The following is a 25,070-nucleotide window of genomic DNA, read 5'->3' on the forward strand; positions in this document are numbered from 1 at the left end:
CTCAATTTACCCTCAGCCAATATTCTCAGCATATCCCATCTTCCTCCTCCCTTGTTCTAATTCTGTACATATTGGATAATGATCCCTACCCACCGTGGGACACCCTCTTAACATTTCCCAGTTATTTTTCCCTGGTAAAGCTTGTGCTCTGTCCTTTCGAATGCTAGAATATCCAGTAATAATAAAGTCTAAATTCTCTTGTACACAAATATTAGGCTGTTCCTGTAATTCAGTGATATATTTTTTAAACTCTTGCCCGTTCGCCTTGAGACTTCTAGCACTACATTGGAGTATGGACATTATGGTATGCATGAGCTTCTGAATACTGATGTTGTTTCTTCCTGACTAAAATCTAAGAAGACAAGTCCTTCAAATTCAGAAATTTTGCTGCAGCCTTCACAATTATTTAGATTTTCTTCTGTTCTTGTCACATGTTTTTTCACAGGTCATTTCTTTCTTCACCATCAGTAAGATAGCATGTATAAGATGGCATTCTTATACCACTACTCTTCCTCTGATTATTCCACAAACCACTGGTAATCACTTAACCATCCTTCCACTTTCTCCTTCATGATCAGCGTTCCGAAAATAAGGTTTTACAGAGTTACAGCCAAAAAGTTTGTTCTCCCACCAGTCCCGAAAAGTCAGCTGAATGGTAAGAATAAGATCCTGCCCATAAACACCTACGCCCTGCCAGTAATCAGATACCCTGCTGGCATAATACCCTGGCCACTGGAAGACATACAAGTCACTGACATCAAGACAAGGAAAGCTCCTCACCATGCAATGAGGGTTTCACCCTAAGTCCAGCATCCTGAAGCTGTACACGGAGTGAAAGGAAGGGGGCCGACGACTAGTAAGTATCCGAACTACTGTCCAGGAGGAAACAACAAGCCTCCGAGAGTACATCAAGAAGATGGCCCCCACTGACCAACTGCTGAGTGAATGCCTCAGGCAACAAAAGCCTAGCAAGGAGGAGGAGCCTGAGGGGCTATCATGGAAGGATAAGCCCCTGCATGGTATGTACCACCAACAAATTGAGGGTGTGGCTGATATCGAGAAAACATACCAGTGGCTGGAAAACGCTGGAATGAAAGACAGCACAGAGGCACTACTCATGGTTTCACAAGATCAGGTCCTGAACCCCAGAGCAATAGAGGCCAGGGTCTACCATACCAGATAAGACCCCAGGTGTAGGCTGTGTGGAGACGGTCCAGCATATCACAGCAGGATGTTGGCAGGCAAGGTATACACAGAGCGGCATAACCAGGTGGCTGGCATAGTGTACAGGAACATCTGCACTGAGTATGGACTGGAGGTCCCTGGGTCCGGGTGGAAGACACCCCTGAAAGTGCTGGAGAACAAGCAGGCCAAGATCCTGTGGGACTTCCAGATCCAGACTGACAAGATGGTGGTGGCCAATCAATCTGAAATAGTAGATAAACACCAGAAGACAATGGTGGTGATAGACGTAGCAATCCCAAGTGACAGCAACATCAGAAAGAAGGAACACGAGAAGCTGGAGAAGTACCAAGGGCTGAAGGAGGAGATAGAGAGAATGTGGGGCATGAAGGTAACAGTGGTCCCAGTAGTGATTGGGACAATAGGGGAGGTAACACCCAAGCTGAGTAGATGGCTCCAACAGATACCAGGAACCACATCAGAGATCTCTGTCCAAGAGTGCAGTACTAGGAACAGCTAAGATCCTGCGCAGAACCCTCAGACTCCCAGGCCTCTGGTAGAGGACCCTAGACACCAGCCCAGGAGGGCAAGCAATTGATTTTTGTAAAAAACTTATATTGTTTATTTATTTCTTTGTTTATTTAATTTTCCTTCACAGAAACGTGCATTAGAATAAATAAATAAACAAACAAATCCTGCATTTTAAGAAGTCTTCCAATTGTGTCAAAACTGTGATTGATTGATTGATTGATTGATTGATTGATTGATTGATTGATTGATTGATTTGTTCACTGTCTGTGGTCATTGCTTCAGCCTATCCCAACAAGAACAAGAGAAGAAGATTTTTTTTTTTACAATTTAAGAATTTGGAAGCAAATGACACTAATAAAGTGTGGTGAAATAATTAATAATTCCCCTCCTTTACCATGACATTTCTTTAATATGACATCAAACTCAAACTGTATTGGTCATAGAGCACAGAAATATTTTTTTAACTGCAACTCTCAGGACAAAACTAATTTTTAAAAGAAACATTTCATTTTCTATGTATGTCATTATTGTTTTTTTCTTTTGTTGGTTTTTTCAACCAGAAAATGCATTTAAGCAGTTTCTATCTTTTAAGAAGCATCTGGTCAGAGACTCAGTGCTTCTGAAGGTTATTTTAAGATGTGGTAGTTGCTAAGAAACAAACGTGAGAGAGAAAGTTAATGTCAACATATTTAATAGCAAAATGAGAGGAAAGAATCACAGAAACAATTAGAAAAGCATTCATGCTTCTCTGACAACTGACAATCTCCGAATCAAGATAGGTCAATTCATGGCAGGCAATTTTGATACGTTCATCATAAATGCACATATTTTTAAGGTAGTTCTGCCTGCCGACATTACAAAATAGGATATTGACAATCAAAGAAGACATATCTGATAAAGCAAAATGAACACTGCTGCAAATGTTACCCTGAGCGTGTACTTTTACTAAATTTTGCATGGTTATATTTGGTATTTAAACAATAGTCATCAATCACAACTCTGAAGGGGGTGGGGTGTGGGAGGTTGTGATTAGTGACCTTAATTTCCAAAAGAAAGTACAGCACAATAATACAAACATTACAAATCCACACATACTGTAGTCAACCTTTTTCTAAATGGTGTTGTTGATCTAAACATTCACTCAAACCAGTATTATGGTTCCAGGAAATTTAAAAAAATGTTTTAATTCATAAAGGGGAAAAATGGCATATTCATCAAATCACATAAACACAAAGACTAAATGATCAGAACATTTAAACAACATCCTATCATAACCTGAGTGGACTCAAACAGTGTTTGCTATTGCATCTTTTTGCAACAGTGCATCAGACGGGAGGGAAAAAGTCATCAGTGACACATTCTTTTTGTCAGAATTGATAGTCTGAAACACCAAGTATTGGCTGTGTGTTGAGATGAGACACCTCCAGATTCTATGTGCCCCAGTCACTTTAACTATATACTAGTACATCCTTATCTATAATGATTATAGAAGAGATATACAATAATACTGAAACACTTTCTCCACATATATCATTTAGCAAGCAATGTCAGAACATCACAATCATCATGACACTTAGCAGAACTCAAAAACTTGTGAATCTCTACCAAAACTGTTCACATAATGCATCACCTAATGTGATGATAATTGTTACTCACGAACCCTTTCCAATCAATCTGAAAAAGTCCCTGAGCTCTTTGATTGGTAAATCCTGAGGTTAAACATATGTAAGAAAAAGATGGAAAGCAAACACATTAAAAGAGAATAAACTCAATATAAAAAAGTAAATGATGCATCTTACACATGATTAGTGCAGAAAACATTTGCATTTGCGTTTTGGTAAAGACCGAATAGAAACCTACTGAGAAAAAAAAACATAAAATAAAATAGAAAAATATAATTCAAAACAAAAAAGAAAGCCCACTCATATAATATGGACAATGACTGGTTCATCCAGAATACATGTACAAATTGATATAAGGGACATAGCTATATTCTCAATTTGGACCCTGGAATGCTAATTTTATGATGTCCTGCATTTGTTGCTGAGAGGCAGGGGAGCACAATGGGGTGGAAATAAATAAGTGTTTGTTTTTTGTTTTTTTAAAGGCTTTAGTATAATTTTACTTATATATTAATTGGGTGTTAAAGTCTCATCAGCTTCCCCTGTAAAACTGGAGTAAATGCTGATCAGCTACCTAGTTCTACATGCTTCTCTATGCACGCTTGGTGTTTCTGGACTCTTTACCCGACTAAGGCTTATAGTTAGGTGATACATTAAATAACTACCTAAAAAATGATCACAATGATTCCAAAGAAAAACACCAGCTTTAAAACTGGTGAAATGAGGAAAGCTAGCTGGACCCCTCAGTACCCCAGTCCATGCATCTGATTAGCAGTGAATGTGTAGATGAATTTGATCCTTATTGAAGGAATTTTACAGCAGCAGAATTTCTCACAGCACTCAAAAATAAAACGCTGTAGTGGAGCAATGTGGTATGAAAACAGTTTAAAATGTACCTGTAATAAAGCTGTTTGCACATACATGATATAGCACATACACCATAATAAAAAATGATAGAATACACCCTGACCACACCCTGATTCTAAAACTGCAGAACAAAAATGATTTAAAGTAATCCCAGTTTGATTCAAAATCCAAATAGATGTAAGCAGAGAAAATTTGGTTTACCGACATGATTGATTTTTACAGCTGAATGCAGTAATGAGATAGACCATGCATGTTTAGACACATGAAAGTAATAAGAAAGGAAAATTATAAAAGACCAAATGGTGGTCTGACATTCATTTGTCCGAGGATTGTGGGATGGTCAGTTGCAATATTGGCAGATGCCAGTCCATTGCCTATAGGTACACCCTACATCAGAAGGTTACAACCCTCAGCAGTTACACCTTCAAGGCCGAAAGGGAATGCATCAAATGTGCGGTTCTATAATAAATGCAGTGAGTATTCAGCAAAAAAAAGATTGCAAGGAACAGGTTTAAGAGTGACACAAAATTCAAATAGCAAAACAGTGAAGGATAATCTGTTACATGGCTTATTACACTACAGTCCTAAAACCCTCAAAGACCAGCAGCGATTCAAACATTAAGAAAGCATCCTGAGTGCAATTATACAGTTTCTCTGAGTGTTATACAAAATGGTTAAAAACAAAGCATTTTTTTTAACCTGAGGTAGTTTCAAAAGTAGCTTCAAAAGACAAAAGTAGATCATATGTCCCACCTTGGTATCAAAGCAGTTTGATTGGCCTTTGTGCGTCCCCTGGCAACTATTTCCTGATTCTCTGTTTAATTGGCACATTTGCGAGGTACCACCAAGTGAGGGTGCTGCTCTTCCTCCCCTTTTAATGGAGACGGTTTTCCTTGAGAACCTGGTGATGACTGCTGTGGTTTGACTGGGCAGCTGGCAACCATGTGTTCGATGCTCTGACAAAAGTGGCACTTTTTGGGCTGGGGTGGTAACTTGCACTCTTTGGCATGGTGATCCAGGCCTCCACAGTTGTAACATCTATAAGAAAAGGATGTTTAGTTTGATGTCACAGGTTGAACAATGAATTTTTATGTCACTCAGGAGTGGTGAATATAAAGAAGTTATACTGTATGAAAAACAGTTGATGATTTACTCAAAGTTTTTCCTGGACCTGATATGTTAACTTTCTAGTCACCATTCAAGTCAGAGAAGAATTTTAAAGGTAGGTAAAGACAAAACTCCAACTTAAAGAAGGATAGTGTGGTTGGTGTCAAAGACAGATGTATTCAATGATTGTTCAATATCACAACCCTCACATGTAACATTTGGCCATGTCAAGATAATATTCTAACACTCGGGTGGACTACACAGTATCAGCAACAGGGTTTCCCTTTGGCCATCAGCTTGGCCGCAACATTATTTCTGCATTGCTGTGTTTGTTGGTTATGCTATTGAATCAGAGCAAGTCAATATTTTCCATTAGCATCTACCTTTAGAGTTAAACTGCACAAAGGGTAACCTCCAGTTATTTCTATGCAATTTCCCCTCATATGAGAAGGGGAGGTAGGTGATTGGTGGGCAAGGGTCAGCCAGTTTGTGCCACTGTAGACTCCCAACCACCATTGTGGTGACAGACAAGTGGTAGAATTGCCTGCCGATGAGTCAGTTTGTAGCTTTGTGGCACTTTCCATTTGCCTAGTGTCCAGATCTATACCAACAGAAGAGTGAAGTCTGCTATCTCATCATCAGGAGGAAAGAGAAGGAAAATGGAAGTAGTCTCTTTGTGTAAAAAACTGGAATAATGACCTTTGATCCCTGTCTCCCTCCTCTGTTTTCTAACCTCCAATCATATCGCAGCCCCCAACCAATTTGCATTTACTCATACATTGTTTCCATGACAACAGTGACCTCTCACCCCCCTCGCCTAGGTCCTTACATCTGTTATCAATTAAATGGACAGGAACATTTTTTCCTCTCTCAATCATTCATTCATACATACTCATGTCCATGCAGTCTGTTTTTTATAATATCTCGGTAACATGCAACAAACTGACAGAAATGCAACCTCGTGCAATAATAATAATCATAATCATCATAATAGAGCATCAGGATGCATGTATGTTCAATCAAATCAAACACTAAACAACAAAATGTTACTGCACTGCAGCAGACCACCCAGGACTCTTTGAAGCCATAATGATCTCTATTCTCACTTATAACTCACTAGCTCTAATCAGCACTGGCAGCAGATGATATTTCTCTAAGATTGAGTTGTATCCCTATTTAAAAATCCTGTTTTTGTTTGGAGATATTTCATGGATTATAAGGTGTCAACCCTTGTGTGACCAACTCAGCCTAGTTATGTGTTTGTTGAATATTGCCTTGATATATCTTAGATTTTTTTTTTGATGACAGAGTTGCAAAAAACCACATAGAGGTTTAGGGAGTTAGCCAGAATCCATTTTGGAAGAGTAGATTTAAATGTTATTGATTCAGGTCACTCATCAGATCCCCTCCTCTGACCCTTGATAAGGTTAAATGTGGGGGTTGGGATTAAGGAAAAGGGAAAGGGAAATAAAATTTAAAAAAAACAAAAAAACAATAGTGTCCAAACTGAACATGACGACATTACAGGCAGTGAAGTAACATATACAAAAACTAAATGATTTATAAATCTGAAAAATATAAATGATGATATGAAAAAAGCAGTGGCATTTGTTGACACAATTTGTTAGTGTACAAGTTCTCAGCAAGAAAGTTTCCACTTTACCTGTCCCCCTTTGAGCGTCGTTTCTGGACCTTCTTGCCTTTCGGTCTCCTTTCACTGCCCATACAGTGAATGCCTCCTGGGCCAGTAACTCGCTGCGACTCCAAACCCTTTGATGACTTCTTGAATGTAAACTCGACTGCTTCGCCTTCTTTCAGGCTTCGAAAACCTTCCATGTGCAACTTGCTCTGAAAAACAACATAAGAAGTGGATCAACACTAAAAACACAGGCTTTGGTTTTTGGAAAAATTGGTTAATTGGACTCAAATTAACAACAAGCACTACTTGCCATTGTAGTGCGCATATTGGCTTACAGAGAATCAACACCTCCTACTAAAAGAAAAAACAGTTTGGTACAAAATGCCAAGAAGAGGAAATATTGGCTGTTTTCTATTGTCACCATTGGTTTACCATGTTGTGTTCTTTTATTTTTAATACAATAGCGGAAAGCACGCCTAATTGCTACTTGCTATGATATCAGGCCAGCTTACTGTAGCTTCCACTGTGAAACAACCAAGACCTACAATGTGTGCAGACACTATCCAGTCAGGATCAATGCCCAAACCATGCTTGTCTGTTGGCTCATGTTTGAGGAGTAAATCTGATGAGGGTAACCTTTAACCCATCCCCCCCAACAGAGGAACAGCATTCCACACTGCTGCCCCCACTCCATCTCTCTTCCCACCCACATTACAAAGCTCCACTGACCACTGCCACTAACCCTAAACTGCAGGATGCTGGGGTTACTACTATATGGTTGGGGGTGGGGTGAGAAGACAGGGTGGGTTCTCTGTGAGGCTGGGGGGGGGGGGGGGGGGGGGGGTCAGGATGACATTCCATAGATACTTTTGTGGCAGGAAGATGTAGAAGATAAAACTAAAGAGCAAACAAAAATGAAGGTTCAATCTGTGTCATTAATAAAAGACACACCAAAGTTTGTTAATTTTATTAAACATAGACAGCAGTTTGGCTGTTGGACAACGTATAAAGATCACAAAGAATTTTTCTTACACCATCATCACTTGAAGTTGATTTTCAGGAAGCAATAGCATAATGAGTTTTTGAACTTAAAATCAAGTTTTTTACATGAGATACTTGTTCAAAAATCCCATTGTGGCTTTAACTTGTAGTAGCATATATTTTTTATAGACGTTAATCTAATTTCTTTCCAAAGTATTTCTTTGACTTAAAATCCAATAATTAAATATGAACATATGGGTCCAAAACCCACTGGAGTGCAATGGATCTTATCAAAGGCACGATTTAAGAAACTCTAGACGTATCCTTAATAATAGGCTATTAATGTACTCCAAAGCATCACATTTAAGACCAAGTAAATTCCTTTTGACAACCTGCTGCAAAACTGCAAGGCAAATGTAACAGACACTAGGTCATGCTAACATCTGACAAGGGTTTCCAAATTAGCAGCTTCCACAAGGACTTAAGAGATAAATGATTGCTCATGATATTTCTGTTTCAATGTGTCTGGAGAGCCACAACCCTTCCAGGCCTCCCTGCTCTCGTGCCCATAAAAGCTCACTTCTTTATTGTGACCTTGCTCACCCTCCCATACCCCCTACAGATCATCCCCAGTGTATGCATACCCAGCATCAGCTTATCCACAAACACAGATAAAGATTTGGGTAGAGCTATAAACTCCAAGGGAATGTTACTTGGGGTGTCTGCTCCAAAGTGTCTAAAATGTGTTTGAATGCACCAAGTAAGAAATCCATCAGAGTAGGCTTGGGGCAATCACAGGACTACCGCTGGGAAAAAGATTGGTTTGGTCACTGCCAAGGGGTGCTTTATTCTAATATATGACCCTATTGTTGTCCTGCACAAAGACCAAAGGATCCTGGAAGTTATTTATCCTTGATGCCTGACTACCAATTTAAGAGATAGGGTCTTTATAGTTGCCATGACCCCTTCACATATATCATTGCTGCACGCGTGCCTACTTTTTTGTCATTAATACAACAAAGTAACTGACTGCACATTAATTTGGAATTAGATTCTTTTTGAACAAAATGTACGGGGCTGTTTTTTCACACAAATTTGATGTAAACCACATGTCGAACTCAAGTTTTCAAAAATAATCATCCACTCCCGACCAATGTGAAATTATAACCTGAGATAAGACCTGAAAAAAGTCAACAAAGTAAATGTGGAACATGCAAGCAAGACCTGCATACAGACAATCCTTCAACTTTTCAGATAAAGATGCATTGGACTGAATGATACCTTTGTGTGTGCTGGCACAGTGCAGACAAATAAGCGTATCTAAAATAAACCTTGAGGACTTTGTTCTCTGTCAAAGCAAATTTAACACAGCACCACACACACACCCCACAGACAGAGAAGAGCCCTTAATCACTTTATGACAGGAACCTCGAGTGAAATAGGATGCAAGTGGAGACTCCTCTCATTCACATGCTAAGTCTTTATTTTATCAGACTGCGGTGGAGGTGCATACCCACATGTGAAGAAGGAAAAGAGGCACATGCAACACCCCACTGCTTCTTCGGCTGTATTTGAAAAGGTGAATCTCTTGAAAAGCTAAGCTTCTTACTGAAATATATATGCTTTTGTCTCCCACAAAAAAGCCTTCTTTAAAATAAATATTCAAAGAAAATCAATGTTTCATACTCATTCTATTCAAAATTCAATTGGTTGTGTAGCCTTTAATTCATCAAAGTGTATCAGTGGTGTTTCTCTCCAAAAACCACGAGGAAGGCAGCAACACGTGCTCCGCACCCATCGCGTTTACGCGCGACAAACGCCTCTAAATGAAATAACGTTGAGGGTGCCGCTTTCAAATCACTTTATTTTACTTATCTGATTTGGGCGTTTGAAGGTGTTTTGTTTTGTTTTATCAATCTTGTTTAAGACTGTGGTATCCTTTTGGTATCCTACCTGATGGACAAAGACATCAACCGGTTCGTCCAGCGGGAGTCCCTCACGATTCGTCATTGACAGGAAGCCGAAGCCCATACGCACGTTAAACCATTTGCACACGCCTTCGCCATAAGAACACTGCAACTCTTTCTCGGTGCTTGGGCCATCATCTTCCTCTGTCTTACATACTCCTGCATTGAAAAGTAAATTACAGTTTAGAAGAATTTATATGCGCTTATAAGGGGATGCATGCACACAATTCAAATAAAGTAGAGAAAATAACTTTCCCTTTTTTGTCGACATAGATCAATCAAATCAAACGAAAACGACACAAAACGATGCAGTTTGGTTTTTTTCGGATAACATCACCACTTTACAAATAAATCCGAGATTTTATTTAAATATCTATACAGAATGAAAATATACGTTGTATGGTGTCAAGATTTTTTTTAAATGTACTAAATTCGCATAATGTGTGCACAATGTTTTTAGATGATTAATTATAGAGAAAGTTAGCCATAAGACAGCTCAATTAAAACATATGTAGTAGAACTCTAGTTCGGTTTATTTTATAACAACCTGGAAATTCCTGGTTAGAAACGGAGCCCATGTCTTCAGTTCTGCCTTGAGTCAAAATTAGCACCCAAGCTACAGTATCCTGGTTCAGCCCCAGAGCTCGGTAAAATCCTTTAGGATTGCTACTTTCATGCAAAATGAGGTGAAACTGAGCTGCAAGGGGGAAAGCAGAGAGGTAAATAAAAGGGGGCTGGTATCCTATCCCCTAAACAATAGGAGGAGGGGGGGTTGCTGACTTTTTGCTGAACACCCTCTCTCTCTCTCTCCTCTCTCTCTCTCTCTCTCTCTCTCTCTCTCTCTCTCTCTCTCTCCTCTCTCTCTCTCTCACACACACACACACACACACACACACACACACACACACACACACACACACACACACACACACAAACAATTTAATAAAGGAGCCAGTTCAACCGCTCCCAGAGGTAACTGTCCCGATGTTGGAGAGCCACTCACTTTAATTCGGCAGGATTTCCCTGTTTTCTTTGTTTTTCTGTCCTCCTGTACACCTCTCCAGGGGTGGTCAGTTGAAAATTGAATAGATTGCGTGACGGAAGTGCCCAAAGTGTCCAATCATCAAATTCTTACACTCTGTGTGTATTTCCATTGATGTGCCCGTTTTGATCCTTCAGTGGCGCGTCGTGGATGCATTATCTTGAGAGAACTGGATATACGGATTTATGTTCAAAACGCCCATGATAGAGCGACAGTCGGGATGGACAATCATCTCCCAGAGGGCCAACGAAATGATCAAAATTGATTAATCACATAACATTCACTTGGCTCACGTCCTCGTGAACTGATTAACTGATGGATGCATCAAAGAGGAAGAAAATAGTTTTGAACAAGAGTAATAATAATAATACATTAGCCAAACTCATTGATGCATTTTTTTGCACAAAGAACAACTTTCATATTTAGTTAATGCATAAAAAATGAGTATATAAAAATGCATTTCTTGTATTGGTAACAGTTGCAGATAAACCTCACTTAACAGGACGACCCCTTGTGGAACTGTATTTGTGATAATTATAAATAAACTTATTCTGGCATCGTTAATAAAACAAACAGATTCGACACAAGCAACTGTTTTTTTCAAGAACTTGAATGGATGTTGTGATTAGAATAAGTCGGTCAAATCAATTTGAAGAAATAATTTTAAAATTAACATGGTAAAGCAGAATTTAACATTGAAAATATGTGAATATTTGGACCACTAATATGGTTAATATAAATAACATGATCTAAATTAAATTAAAATTTTATTTAAAATAGGATGACATTGCGACATCACGTGCAAAATAAAATTAAATTTGACATTGTTCAAAATTATAAAGAATGAAAAAAAATCCTTTTAATCATTAGCCCTGCCTTGGAGCAAACCTTAAAAATATATTATATCGCGGGCATACTTTTTTAGATGTCCATTTATCTTTGATCCCCATTATATTCTTTGATTTTTTTCTTTATACTTTAGGCTACATTTTGTATATTAAGTAGGCTATAGCTATTAACCCGGTCAACTAAAGCTTAGGTTCGTAAAAATTTCATGGCGAAGGGCTCTTGTAATTCACAGACTGTCCACTAGATACCAGCAAATGGCTGAATTCACTGTGCAAGAGGAACCACAAACGGAGATCCTCCCAATTTGGAGTTTCGCTTTAACCCCCTAACAACATTGTGACACTTTATGTGAAACATAGAAACACAAAAGAAACAATACTAGAGTCTGTCCGTGAACTCACCAGAGAACTAAAGTGCGATTTGCCAAAATGAGTTGCTGCTGGTGCCGTGTTCACTTTCCGGAGGACGAATACATTCTTGATCGGGACGCGGAAAACAGCGGGAGATCAACGGCGTCAGACACAGTAGGTTCGGAGAACAGCACCGTTATCGATGGGGGTCCAGTCGAGACATGCCACAGTTCTCGGGACTTAAGGGGAGCACTGGGTGACTGTGGTTCGGAAACCGAGCAGCTGAAAATCTACAACTGAAATTCTGAGGAACATGTAAAATGGAGATCTACACTGCTGGGAAAGTTAGACGCCAGCAAAACAAACAGGTTTCGCGGTCTGCGCCGTATTGCAAGTATATGTAGGTTTTACCTTCTTCCATTTAGTCAAAGTTCATAAAGGCTGTGAGACGGACTAAAACAGTTCGACTATGATGGCCAAAATACCAAGAAATTCGCGCGTATTTGTCTTGCTCTTCGCACTCCTGATCTTCTGGACAATATTAGGACTGAGGGCTCTCTTCGGAATCTGGTTTAGAGCGAATGGCGGACGTCGCTCCAGGAGGAGCTTTCACGTTTCCAGTTCATGCTTGTTCTTTTGGCAGCAACACCAAGGTGGTTTCGTCGAACGCTAGTCTCGACGGGGATGATTTTACAATATTCTTTTTTTTAACACTATATTGTAACCCTCTCACGGACAGGAAATACTTTCACTAGGACCACATCCTAATTCCACACTAGGACCCCCAAGTATCCAGCTTTTTAAGAGGAAAACACATGCCGCCTGAGGATATCGGCTCAAGTTTTTACCCAAAACGCAGTCTGTACAGTTGGAGGGGCCCGAGCGTGCGGGAGGTGCACATGAAACAGATTGCAGGGTCTGCAGCAGGTCATTCAAAAAAACATTATGGGAGAAAACGTTTTTGCGGTCTAACGCAAGGTTTGTTTTATGGCTTCAACTGAAGGCTAAACATTTTCAGCACCGGACAGCTCCCAACATGACGCAGTAGTGCAGAGATGTCTGTTATTCTCTATTTGAAGGCTGCCTATTCGAGTATTTTCCAACTGTGCGCCATGGTATAATAAATTAAAGAAAATAGATTTCTCTCACGAACCTGGATAATTCTTTTTCAATATTACTGTGTAATTTTAGATGGAGTATTGTACTAAGACTAGAGTCCTGTATGCTAGTATCAGTGACATTCTGAGGGGGTATTGCACAAAACCAGGCTAAGTGCTTAAAAGTGGAAATTTTGGCTATCCTGATTAAATTTAGCCTCAAGCACAAAGGTAGTCAAGTTTATCCCGGACAAGTGATTTAGTCTCTGCACTTAGCCTACTAAGAGCATTTCTATGGTTTTTCTGTACGTTGTACATCACTTAACCATCCTGCATCCAAATTCTATAACTGTATAACATTTTCCAGTAATCATTTTCTAGTATTATTTATTTCCACAGATTATATAAAGACAAAATAAGACAAAATATTTGAGCAATAAAATCCTTTAATTAATTTTGTTTTAATAATGAAAGGATTCATTATTATTCACCTACCTGTCTGCTGGGGTTAGGTCCTGGTCCTGACCCCCACTGCTGAAAACATACTGAAATTCATTATCAGCACACAATAAACCTATCACTTCATTTGGTACTTGCTATTTAGGCTACACTAAAGTAACTTGCCTACAAAATATTTTTATATTTCTTTTCCCCTGCTGCCAGGTCCTTATCTGGCCAGACATGTTCATTCTTTATGAAGGATGATGGATTCTATGTTCACAGTGGAAGTATGTCTGTGTGTTTTTCTGTTAATTGTGCACCCATTGACAATTGTGTTGATAAAGGTCAACCTTGAAATCTGTTCTTCAAATAATTGTAACCATATGAATGTAGCCTAAATGGCCTACAATGCAATTATGATTATTGTATGTTTCAAATATTTACAGCAATTATAATAATGGACATAGAATGATTTTGAACATTCAATAAGACAGCAACTGACTGCTAATTGGGTCAAATGGGTAAACAACATGTGAAGGTTGGATGAGTTTTTGGATGTCGGATTTCAAATTTTATTGTGGAGGTAATCCGATCTGTCTTTCTGTGTCTTTCTCCAAGGTCCTGGTCCTGTCATGGTATCCCCCAGGTCTTGCAGAGGACAACAGGGAAATCAGTGAGGATTTGGTATCAAGTATAATGGATGCTACATACAGACACAACCTTAAAGTAAACCTCAGATGCAGAAGCACACTGTCAGGCTGGAACTCTAAGCAGATTGGTCAGTGGTTTCAATCAATTTTATTCATCGAACCAAATTGCAATTTGGCAGAGTGAAAACAATAACAGGTTGTAAGATCTAACCTATGTTTACTTAACCTCAAAAATTGCTAGTTGTGCTGTGGGTAAGACACAGTGCTAGCTGCATTTATTTTCATTTTCAGGGGAAAAACTGACTGTGCTTGTTGGGGATTTTGACTCCACTTGACTATTTCAGCTAAAGAAAAAGCAAATGGTCAAAGTACTTCTGCCATTGCATCTGAATGGAGTTAGCAACTAATGTATCGTTGTTACCTAAATCTGAGGGGCCAATTTTGTCCATCATCCCAATGGAAAGGTTGGAGTGTTCGTAAAAACCATTTCTCAGATTAAGTTGATGAAAGCATGTAGAATTAAATAATTACTTGTGTTAGTTCATTTGAATTTTATCAGCATATCTGGGCTTAATTTTACATACTGTTCTGTAGTCCAATACTATTAGTGTCATTATGTCGAAGGCGTACTGAAGGAAAGAGAAATTCAATTTAGTTTCTGTTATTTAGATTAGAAAAATTAGGCTCAGAAGACTTTTTCTGTGTCCAAGCAGATGTCATATCACAATGCACCAAAATACATTATTCCAAAGAAAGGAATTCAACATTTGGGCCAGTCTTCTCTGGATAACCCAATGCCAGAAAATACATCGGTCAAACCACTGTCATTTGTTTATAATTACATGAACCAGTAAGACCATAACCTCATGAATCAGAATACACTAATACATGTACATGTATATTCATGGTTTTGCTGGGAGGAAGCGAATAGACTGTTTGTAATGTTTTCCTGTCAAGAAAATGCTTGTAACATGACATGTTTATTTTTAAGAATATAAAAGCAATATTTACAGGAAAAACAAGTCAGGAGAGTTTTATACAAACACACAGAACATTGCCGTATCTGCCAGTAAAAATAGTGCAGAAAAAGCTACAGAATCCACTTCTACAGGTTTTCCCCTTGACTTGTTTTGATGGAAAGTTCCCTCCCCACCCTCACTGCCTTTCCACAGGGACATTCATCTTTAGAGCGGTACTTCTTGCATAATTTCAAAACAATGTTGACAAGGTAGAGAACTTGAAATCATTTAGAAAGATTTTTTTTGTTTTCTTCCTACTAAAGCAGCTAACCTAAAAATGTGTCATAAGCAGAGGAAAAACCTAAAAATATATCAGTTTTCAATCAAGACAAGAAACCTATTTTTCAGTTTTTCTGTTTCAGCATGACCCCCATAAGCAGCCATTCAATTGAGCGCTTCAGTATGGCAGAGATGGAGAGCTCCTTGATCTTCCACACCCATGCTGCTACTTGATGTCACAAAGAACAAATAATAGTTACTCCCCAGTGGAGGGTGACAGTGTGCCGGGCATGGGTAGAAGGGCAAAGCTAGAAGCAAGGGAGCAAATAGTGAATGTACATGATGGACTCCATGAGTTAAACTCTCTGAACATTCCATGCCTGATACACATGGAAATAAGGCTGGTGGATTCTAATACCATCAGCTATATTTTGTTTAAAGATGTATCATGTGGCTGAAGTCAGTCTGTTAGTGTTGAAACACGACAAAGTTGTAGACAAGGCCTGAACCTTAAATCATTGTGCTAGCTCACATCACCACTTCTTTGCTCATGAATGATGTGGCATTAAATTAGACTGCGATGCAGCGAAAGGGTACGGATGCTCAATGAAAGCCAGTCCCATGACAGTGAAAGCATTAGAAAGCATCAATCACCTCTCCAAAGTCCGTAGTTGCTACAAGACCTCCAAGAATTACGCTATAACTTTAAGTGACTTAACACGCTGGTGCATTGTCTGAAGAGGGAGGATCTCTGGGCAGCAAACAAGGTTGAGTTGTTGCACCATCTGGGGAAGCATGATGCTCTTTTCTGAACCACGAGCAGTGTAGATCTCCATCTACCAGTCACCACTGTGAATAGGGACATTGACCACCTTTAACATCGGCCTTTGGGAGCTGTTTGGCCGGTCAAGGTACATTGTAACAGGGAGACTGACCACATAGTCCCACAGATTGGCCTCCTGTGCATCTCCTTTACAAGTTTTGCAAGGTCGCTTGAGGCAACGGTCCATGGCATGCTGGTGACCACATTTCCGGTACGGTGCGCCTTCCTGAGCCACAGGCACCGCTGCTCCTCCTCCTGGAACCACGGCTCCTTCCAGAGCCAATCATCCAAATGTATGGACTCCTTATCAAACCTGGGATTCCTCCTTGGCTTTCCTCCAATTGCACATGTCCTCCAGTTCCATCTGCTTTACCCTCTCCTCCAGGGCCGCTGCCTCTGTGGGTGAGAGGCCCTTAGTGGAATAGGTGCCATCGGAGAAAGCTGTCCACCTACAAGACCAGCCATGGGCATATGTTTTCCTGTGGGATGACCTGCTAGGGTTGCTACAGTGATGGAAACCAGTAGTAAGAGGCACAGGGCATACAGGGAACTGGAGGTCAACCCGGTAATCCTCCAAATGAGCAGGCAGGGGTGCTCCCACTGAAGTGTTGGAAGCTGCTGTGCTGTCCATGATTTTCTGAGGTGCACTCAATCAAGCTCGATGGACCAATGTTTGAGAGTAACACTCAAGTGATTGCTGCACCTTTCTCCAGAACCTTCACACTCCTTAACAGTAGATGGCAATAATGCCCTATAATGCAAGTTGCCAACCACCATTTCAGACCATAGAAAAAGACCTGCAAAGTTTGTTGAGCCTGGATTCAATTAAAAATATGTGGAATTTGGATTTCCTTACCTTGAAGACAAAGGACAAAAACCTCAATGCGTTTTGTGCAGGGAGGCAAATGGATGAATCTACTGACATAACAAACCAAGCAGTTTTACTTGTTTACATGAGACGTGTGGGACGGGGAACAATTTTTCTGCATAAGACAGCTCCTTATTACTGACTGCAGAAGATATTTTCAGCTCCTTAGACTTGTACCTGTATTTGAGTTCAGTAGGCCTAAGCTGGGACATGTGCGTCAGTATTTTTTGAACATTTTTGAACAATATGACAAACTGGAAATATCTCCATATGTGCAAGTCATGTTTCTAAAACCCGGCTCGACATGATCCCCAATGCCTGTCATGAGAAACAGCAACTGGACATGGCAGGAAAAATGTAAGGAAGAAAATGATCACGACACAATAAGAAACAGAAGGGTGACGAATGGATACATGACCCCTTTGGATTTGACATTGAAAGCGTCCGTTGCCAAGCAACTAAGAGAGTATGCCTCTCCCATTGCTGGTGCAGCATTGTGATGATCAAGTATCCCTCCCTTGCCACTCGACGAGTAAAGATCCTCTTGCCATTCAGCACTACCTCTCTGTGAGTGTGGCTTCTCAGCTCTGGTTCAGCTGAAGACAAAGCACATAAACAGACTGGACATTGAGTTTGACCTCAGAGTTGCTCCAGACTTTGGGACTCCTGTTAGGCTTGAATAATTGACTTGATAGTTTTAATAGGAAATTGTTATATACGGTATGCAGTATGTGGGTACTAAGCTACATATACGAGTACTTCTTGAAATTACTGCTCAGTGGTGGCACTTTCATGTTTGGGCATGTTGAGTCTTAAAAAAGGCTGAAGTTACTGAAGTGAAGCTTTTTGGATTTAATTAAAATGCAGTTAACTGAGCATTAAAGGGAATATTTCCCTCTCTGTTATCACCACTTGCAGTCGTTATGGTTTTTTTGGTCCTTTTAATTCATCAATGAACTTGTTTTTTTGTGTTGGCATTCTGTGATATTCTATTCTACCATCTCCAGTTCAAACTGCACATTTGCAATTTGAGAAGTTGAAAATTTTCCTTGATTTGTGTTGCAGCTTGTCATTAAGGTTGATGGTGGGTTCTGACGCCAAACCAGTTGATAACCACTGCTCTGAAGCATCTTCAGGTACATGTGATCAAGCCAAAAGATAATCACCCATTTTTTCTCCCCCCAATCTGAAACCCAAGTGTGCACTTCATTAGGACTTTTTCTGTTCCTTGCCTCTGCATTCTGAGGTGTGAAACTGAACTAACAAAAGAGAAATATTTCATGGTGGTGCCTAGGTTGTGCAATCCATCAATGCTCCACAGAGTAAATATTTTACAAAATCTGTATATGTTGAAGAATATAATGCTGCTTACATGCCAAGCATATTTCTTTATTCAAAAAGTTTCTAGTTCCATAGAGCCTGTGCATACATTGACAACTGAAGACACACTAAATGCTATAAGTACACATTAAGTGACCGTTGTATACACAGTAACTTCTCAAACAGAGTTGCTGTAAAAGAAATACTACGAGCCAATATCAACTCAATAGAATACCCAAACATTACATTCTTAAAACAAAAAAAAGTACAAAAAGATGTTCTTGTTTTTATAGAGCACTGTTAATATGTTCTCAAGGATAAAAAAAAATTTGAAAACCAAAACCACCCTTTCATTTTAAGTCATTCTCAGAAAGATTTTATAAGAGTTGGAGTAAAACAAGTTGTAAGTCTTTGTGTGGTGGAGCTTTAGCTCTCTATCTCCCAGAGTTCTGCAACAGTCCATGTTTGTGCTCCAACACATCAATAGTAGAAGTAAGGGCACTGTTGAGAAAATTCAGAATTAATACTTAATATGGCCTTGTGAGAAATATGGACATGTTAATGTTTATGTTGTTTGAATGGATTGCAGAAGCGACACAGCAACCTCTGCTCTTGGGCTTAATGCCGGGTTCACACTGGACATACGCTATGAAGCGAAGGCATTTTCATTTTGGCACCAATGTTAAGATGTGACGCGATTAGCCGCGACCACCCCACATTGTGAAGCAATCGTTTCGGTGTCTGCTCTATTTTGTGTGCGAGCCACGACCAATTGCATCGATCTGGCAGAAAGACTAACAAAGAAAAAGCAAAGGAATCGGGCAATTTTTATAATAAAGCAAATTTTCAAAATAAAACCTCGCAATTTCATTTTGTGTTTGCATTTATATATTTGTCAGCATGCACAAACAGTGTCTCTCACACACACAAACATTAATGGGAGACTGCACTGGAAAACGGGAAGATAAATAGATAACAGAGATAAACATTTGTTTAAGATTTCAGTATTTTAGCTCTAAATCTACAGACCATAACTACAACTACGCAACACCGGTATGAGTAGGAGCAAATCGCTTGTCGACTGGAACAGAGAAATTTGGATCTGGTCTGAAAGAGAATGCTCTGGAACAAAGGTGATTTTCTTTGCACCGCGCTTCCACTTCCAGTGTGACCCTGACATTACAGCTAATAATGATGATGCTTTTAAGGAAACAGAGCAGGGCCCCTAACAGGTTACTGCTGACGGTTCAGTCTAAAGTTTTAGCATTAACTTGCTTTTGGTGTTTTATTCCCATCTAGTTGAACAGTATCAACCTTCAGATCTGAAAGTCACATTACAAAGCTGGAAAATGTATGCGCTAGAAATTTTATCTTAAAAAATAACTTTAAAAATAATGACCAATGTCCAGACTGTTTCCAATTGATATAAACTAAGTTGTAAAGTCAGTTTTTTATTGGTTCTCGATAGATTTTAAATGTTTCAATTTCACTATCTTTATAAGGGCAAATATTAGTGCTATTATGCTGAGCTACACGATGAACATACATTTTATGCAATGCTGCAATTATTCAGATCTATACATTTACATATATGTATATGAAATAAACATATCCACATGCACGTTGAGACTGATTATATAATTTACTGTAACACACAGATACATATATGTATACATACATATCAGAGTACTTTATTGATCCCTTTAGGGGGTGTCCATTAGGGAAATTAGCATGAAATTAGCACACACAATATGTGTGTGTGTATATATATACACATACCTACATACCGTATTTTCACGACCATAAGGCGCACTGTAATAAAAGGCGCAGTCTTAGTTATGGGTGCTATATCTGTATTTAAAGGCGCACCGTATTATTAGGCGCATGCTAAAGCATACAGTAAAAAATGACAACAGAAGTAAAACAGTGAGTTTCGACACATTTATTGAACAAAATATTCATTCTTCCGCCACAAAACCATCAAAGTTTTCATCTTCTGTGTCTTCCTCACTTTCGTTCACTTTCTTGTTTTCTCCACTTTCTGACCATGGACTTATTTACATTAAAATGTCTTGCAGCTGCTCGATTGCCATTTTCAGCCGCATATTCGATGGCCTGTAGTTTAAAGCAAGCCACATATGCGTGTCACTTGACCGGCGCCATTTTAGGGGATAGGTGTGCCGCTAATCGATGGGCGGAGCGTTTACCGTAGTGCACCCACCAAAGGCACACAGCAGATTTTGGAACTCAGTCTACACACAAGGTGCACCATATAAGGCGCACAGACGATTTTTGAGAAAATCTCAGTGTTTTAGGTGCCCCTTATAGTTGAGAAAATATGGTATATATGTATGTATGCACGCACGCACACACAAACACACACACAGGAAAGTTTAAAAATATAATATATAATAATATTACGACCAATATTACATCACTTATAGCCTGAACTCACCAGCCCTGTCTAATGATGTGGTATTTGCCACGCACTGATAGGTCAACCACTGTTGACCCGAGGCGGCTTTGGCCTCCGACTGGTCCACCATCCACCACCACTGCAAGATTTGGCCAGAGCTCCTGAAATTCCTTCAGCGGAAAAACAAAAAGTGAGCAGAGGCTATTTTATCAATATGAAAAAGCAATTACAGCAAACATTTTGTTTTACTGTCACATGTTCAGAACTCACATGTACAGCCACTGTGCTGGTGTGCGAGCTGATGTTTGCACTGGTAAGTGCAAGTGGCTCCCCGCACATCTGGCACAGACGTCTCATGAAATCGTGTTGTGGGATACGTACACCTACAAGCTGGAGGTGAAATAGATTTGTTAAAAAGTTTGATTTGATATTTTGTCAACTATCTAATTTAGAGAAGGCATACTGAAGTAAAAGGGTTGAGGTCTGTGTTGAGTACGTCTGATCTTTCAAATACAAGAGTGACGGGACCAGGCAGCAGGTCATGTAACAGCGACTTCTGCACCAACACGTTACAGTAGCTGCACATAAACACAAGACATGTTCATGTTGAGGAACAGTTTAAAATGGATGTGTCATTGTAATATGCCTTGTATTTTGATCAATATGCAAAATAAATTATATTAACTGTATCTCAAAACATAACAGGTACTTATTGTGTTTTGAATTGGCACAAAGCTGTGTGAAATAACCCCCTCACTTCTTTTTTTTTTACTGGTCCTCATGAAAGTTAAAATAAATGAATAAATCCTACTACAAAATCCAGCATATAGATGGACAAATACCCACTTGTAGACATCTTGAATTTGCCCAACACAAATGGCCAGTGGTTTCTGTTGATTTCGTCCTTTGATGTCATATATTTTCCTGATGGCTTCAGAGTTTTGGGCCAAGCAGGCCAGGCCGTAGATGGTGTCTGTGGGCAAGGCGACTACATGGCCCTCCTTCAGACATTTCTTGGTCCAACTCAGGATTTTGTCATCATTGTCATCATCAACATCTTCAATTCACAAAAACAAGGAACAACATAGATAACTTATTTTATTGTCACACCTTGCATGCAAAAAGAAAAACATTTTGTAACTTTGGCTGTGTGTGACATTCACTATGTGAGCCAGTGAGAAAAAGAGTAAAAATATGATGGAACATGGGTGACCAGAAGCTCGAAAAGGAATTTAGGCAACAGTGGAGGTCCCGACGGTGTTTTTTTTTCTTATTGTTGTTCGTTTTGCATGTTTTGCTTATGTTCTGGTTTATTGATGATATTTCTATTATTTCTATAATTTATAATGCATACTTTTGCAATTATTCATAAGACCCATCATGGAACAGCGAAGAGAGAAGCCGTATACCCGGCCCAGAGGGTTACCAGGGCCCCACCCGGGAGTCAGGCCTGGGGCTGGGGCTCGATTGCCAGTGCCTGGTGTCCCCAGTGGACCCACCACCTGCAGGAGGAGCATGAAGGGTCCGGTGCAGTGTGGATTGGGCGGTGGACCAAGGCGGGGGCCTTGGCGCTCCGATCCTCGGTTATGGAAATTGGTTTTCGGAACAAGGAACGTCACCTCTCTGGTGGGGAAAGAGCTGGAGCTTGTGGGGGAGGTTGAGCACTACTGACTATATATGGTCGGCCTCACCTCCACACATAGCGTTGGCTCAGGAACCCAAGTCCTTGAGGAGGGTTGGACAATCTTCTACGCTGGAGTTGCTCATGGTGAGAGATGGAGAGCTGGGGTGGGCTTTTTGGTTGCCCCGAGACTCTCTAGTTTGACGTTGGGGTTCTCGTGGTCGAGCGAAAGGGTCGCTTCCCTGCGCCTTCGGGTCGGGGAACAGGTTCTGACTGTTCTTTGTGCTTATGCACTGAAAAATAGTTCAGAGTACCCGCCCTTTTTGGTGGACCTAGGACGGACGCTGGACAGTGTCCCAACTGGGGACTCCATCGTTCTGCTGGGAGACTTCAATGCTCATGCGGGTAACGTGGGACATGTGGGACTTGGAAAGGCGTGATCTGCCCGATCAGAACCAGAGTGGTGTGCAGTTATTGGACTTCTGTGCTAGTCGCAGTTTGGCCATAACTAACACCATGTTCGAGCATAAGGTTGTTCATCGGTGCTCTTGGCACCATGACGGCCTGGGCCGTAGGTCAATGATTGACTTCATAGTCGTGTCAGCTGATAAGGACACTCGGGTGAATAGAGGAGCAGAGCAGTCAACTGATCACTACCTGGTGGTGAGTTGGATCAGGTGGGGGAGGGAAGCCACCGCGCGGACCTGGCAGGCCCAAACGTTGAGTGAGGGTTGTAAAGGAAATTATTTTTTTTGTTGTTTTGTTTAGCATAGATCATTTAAACCAGTAAGGTCAAGCAAGTTCATTTGATGATGCTTGTGCAGGTGTACAAGGTGAGAGTGTCGAGTTAGGTGGGCAGAAGATCTCGTCGCTGCTTTTTGCAGATGACGTGGTTCTTCTGGCGCCATTGAGCAGGGACCTCCAACAAATGCTGGGTCGGTTCGCATCCGAGTGTGAAGCGGCAGGGATGCGGATCAGCACCTCCAAGTCATAGTCCATGGTCCTTGCTGGGAAAAAGGTAGAGTGCCTTCTCTGGGTCGGAGAGGAGGTCCTGCCCCAGGTGGAGGAGTTCAAGTATCTCGGGATCTTGTTCACGAGTGAAGGTAGGATGGAACGTGAGATTGACAGGCGGATCGGAGCGGCGTCAGCAGTGATGCGGGCGCTTAACCGATCTGTCATGGTGAAGAAGGACGGCTCAGCTCTTGATTAACCGGTCGATCTACATCCCAATCCTCACCTATGGCCAACAATGTTGGGTGATTACCGTCAGAACGAGATCGCGGATACAAGCAGCTGAAATGAGTTTCCTCTGCAGGGTGGCCGGGCTCAGCCTTAGAGATAGGGTGAGAAGCTCGGACATCCGGGAGGAGCTCGGAGTGGAACCGCTGCTTCTCCACATCGAAAGGAGTCAGCTGGGGTGGCTCGGGCATCTGGCCAGTTTGCCTTCCGGACGCCTCCCTTTCGAGGTGTTCCGGACATGTCCCACCGGGAGGAGGCCTCGTGGCAGGCCCAGGACTAGGTGAGGGATTACATCTCTCGCCTGGCTTGGGGTCACCCAGGAGGACTGATGGAAGTGGCCGGGGAGAGGGCTGTTTGGGCATCCCTCCTGAAGCTGCTGCCCCCGTGAAACGGATTCGGATAAGTGGGAGAAAACGAGACGAGACTTGCAATATTTCAGTGGTGCTGTTTATGTTATTCATATTGTAGAAAGTTGTATTGTATTGAACAAATAAAAAAATATATAATAGGAAAATAATTTTTGAGATTGATGAAAAACCTTAACCCTTTAAAATCTTTCAAAACAGATATGGGTCATTATGAGCAAATACAAACGGAGGTTCCTTTGACATGTATATTTTTTGAATGTACAAAAGCTTCCAAAAGCCTTCTGTTGTCTGCTGGTTAATTTGAGTCTTATGACACTATTTCATCTTCATCTGTGTCTCAAGCTATCCATTGTCGGGTCTATGAATTTGATGTTGTGATGTTTGATGAATGTGTAAAAAAAACCTGATTGTTGGTCATATTTATTATGTTACAAAAGTAGAGATATAATCCTGGCCCTTAGGGGCCGTTTTGTTTCTCCCAAGGCTATTAAATATATATGATTATTTTATAGAGATACGTAAACATTAAAGGGCAATATATATATATATATTTTATTATTATTATTTGCCTAAAATAGTCTTTCCGATCCGCCGAACCTACCGGTAAGGCCCTGCCGGCAGAGAGACGGTCCGTTGGCATTAGTCGATGACAGACGCAGAACTTTTGTCTTGATTTCTTTACACATGGCCGTTCCGAGTCGAAGCGCCGTGGTTAAAATGTGTCGGTCTCTACAACAATGAAAACTCCGACGATAAATAAAATAGTTCATTCACTTGACAAATAACCCATGCCACTGGGTTGGATCATGTTGTTGCTGATGAAACCACTTCCGAGATCCGGTCCTTAAACAA

The 25,070-nt window shown here is 40.5% G+C and overlaps 2 protein-coding genes and 1 long non-coding RNA gene across 4 annotated transcripts; 1 reads left to right on the forward strand and 2 right to left on the reverse strand.

The window, feature by feature from the left end:
- Positions 1–2,387: 2,387 nt before the first annotated feature.
- Positions 2,388–11,227, reverse strand: lin28aa (lin-28 homolog Aa). Its single transcript, XM_057045368.1, has 5 exons — positions 10,900–11,227; positions 10,444–10,593; positions 9,883–10,055; positions 6,973–7,157; positions 2,388–5,240 (listed from the first exon to the last, which is right to left on the reverse strand). The coding sequence occupies exons 2-5, from the start codon at positions 10,472–10,474 to the stop codon at positions 5,021–5,023; spliced, it is 609 nt and encodes a 202-aa protein (XP_056901348.1). The 5' UTR covers positions 10,475–10,593; positions 10,900–11,227; the 3' UTR covers positions 2,388–5,020.
- A 336-nt stretch (positions 11,228–11,563) lies between these two features.
- LOC130532636 (uncharacterized) lies at positions 11,564–18,848 on the forward strand. The gene is made up of 3 exons (XR_008952383.1): positions 11,564–12,311; positions 14,294–14,453; positions 18,320–18,848. It is a non-coding gene; the product is annotated as an uncharacterized LOC130532636 (long non-coding RNA).
- Positions 18,623–25,070, reverse strand: yrdc (yrdC N(6)-threonylcarbamoyltransferase domain containing). 2 transcript variants are annotated; one of them, XM_057045366.1, is made up of 6 exons: positions 24,820–25,070; positions 21,837–22,047; positions 21,454–21,568; positions 21,261–21,380; positions 21,030–21,160; positions 18,623–19,075 (listed from the first exon to the last, which is right to left on the reverse strand). In XM_057045366.1, exons 1-6 carry the CDS (start codon positions 24,986–24,988, stop codon positions 19,009–19,011), a joined length of 813 nt encoding a protein of 270 aa, XP_056901346.1. In that variant the 5' UTR covers positions 24,989–25,070; the 3' UTR covers positions 18,623–19,008. The 2 variants fall into 2 exon arrangements, with proteins under 2 accessions (XP_056901346.1, XP_056901347.1); XM_057045367.1 differs by lacking the exon at positions 18,623–19,075 and having other exon boundaries at positions 21,050–21,191.

The sequence above is a fragment of the Takifugu flavidus genome, chromosome 10 (assembly GCF_003711565.1).
Source record: "Takifugu flavidus isolate HTHZ2018 chromosome 10, ASM371156v2, whole genome shotgun sequence".
Taxonomy (NCBI): domain Eukaryota; kingdom Metazoa; phylum Chordata; class Actinopteri; order Tetraodontiformes; family Tetraodontidae; genus Takifugu; species Takifugu flavidus.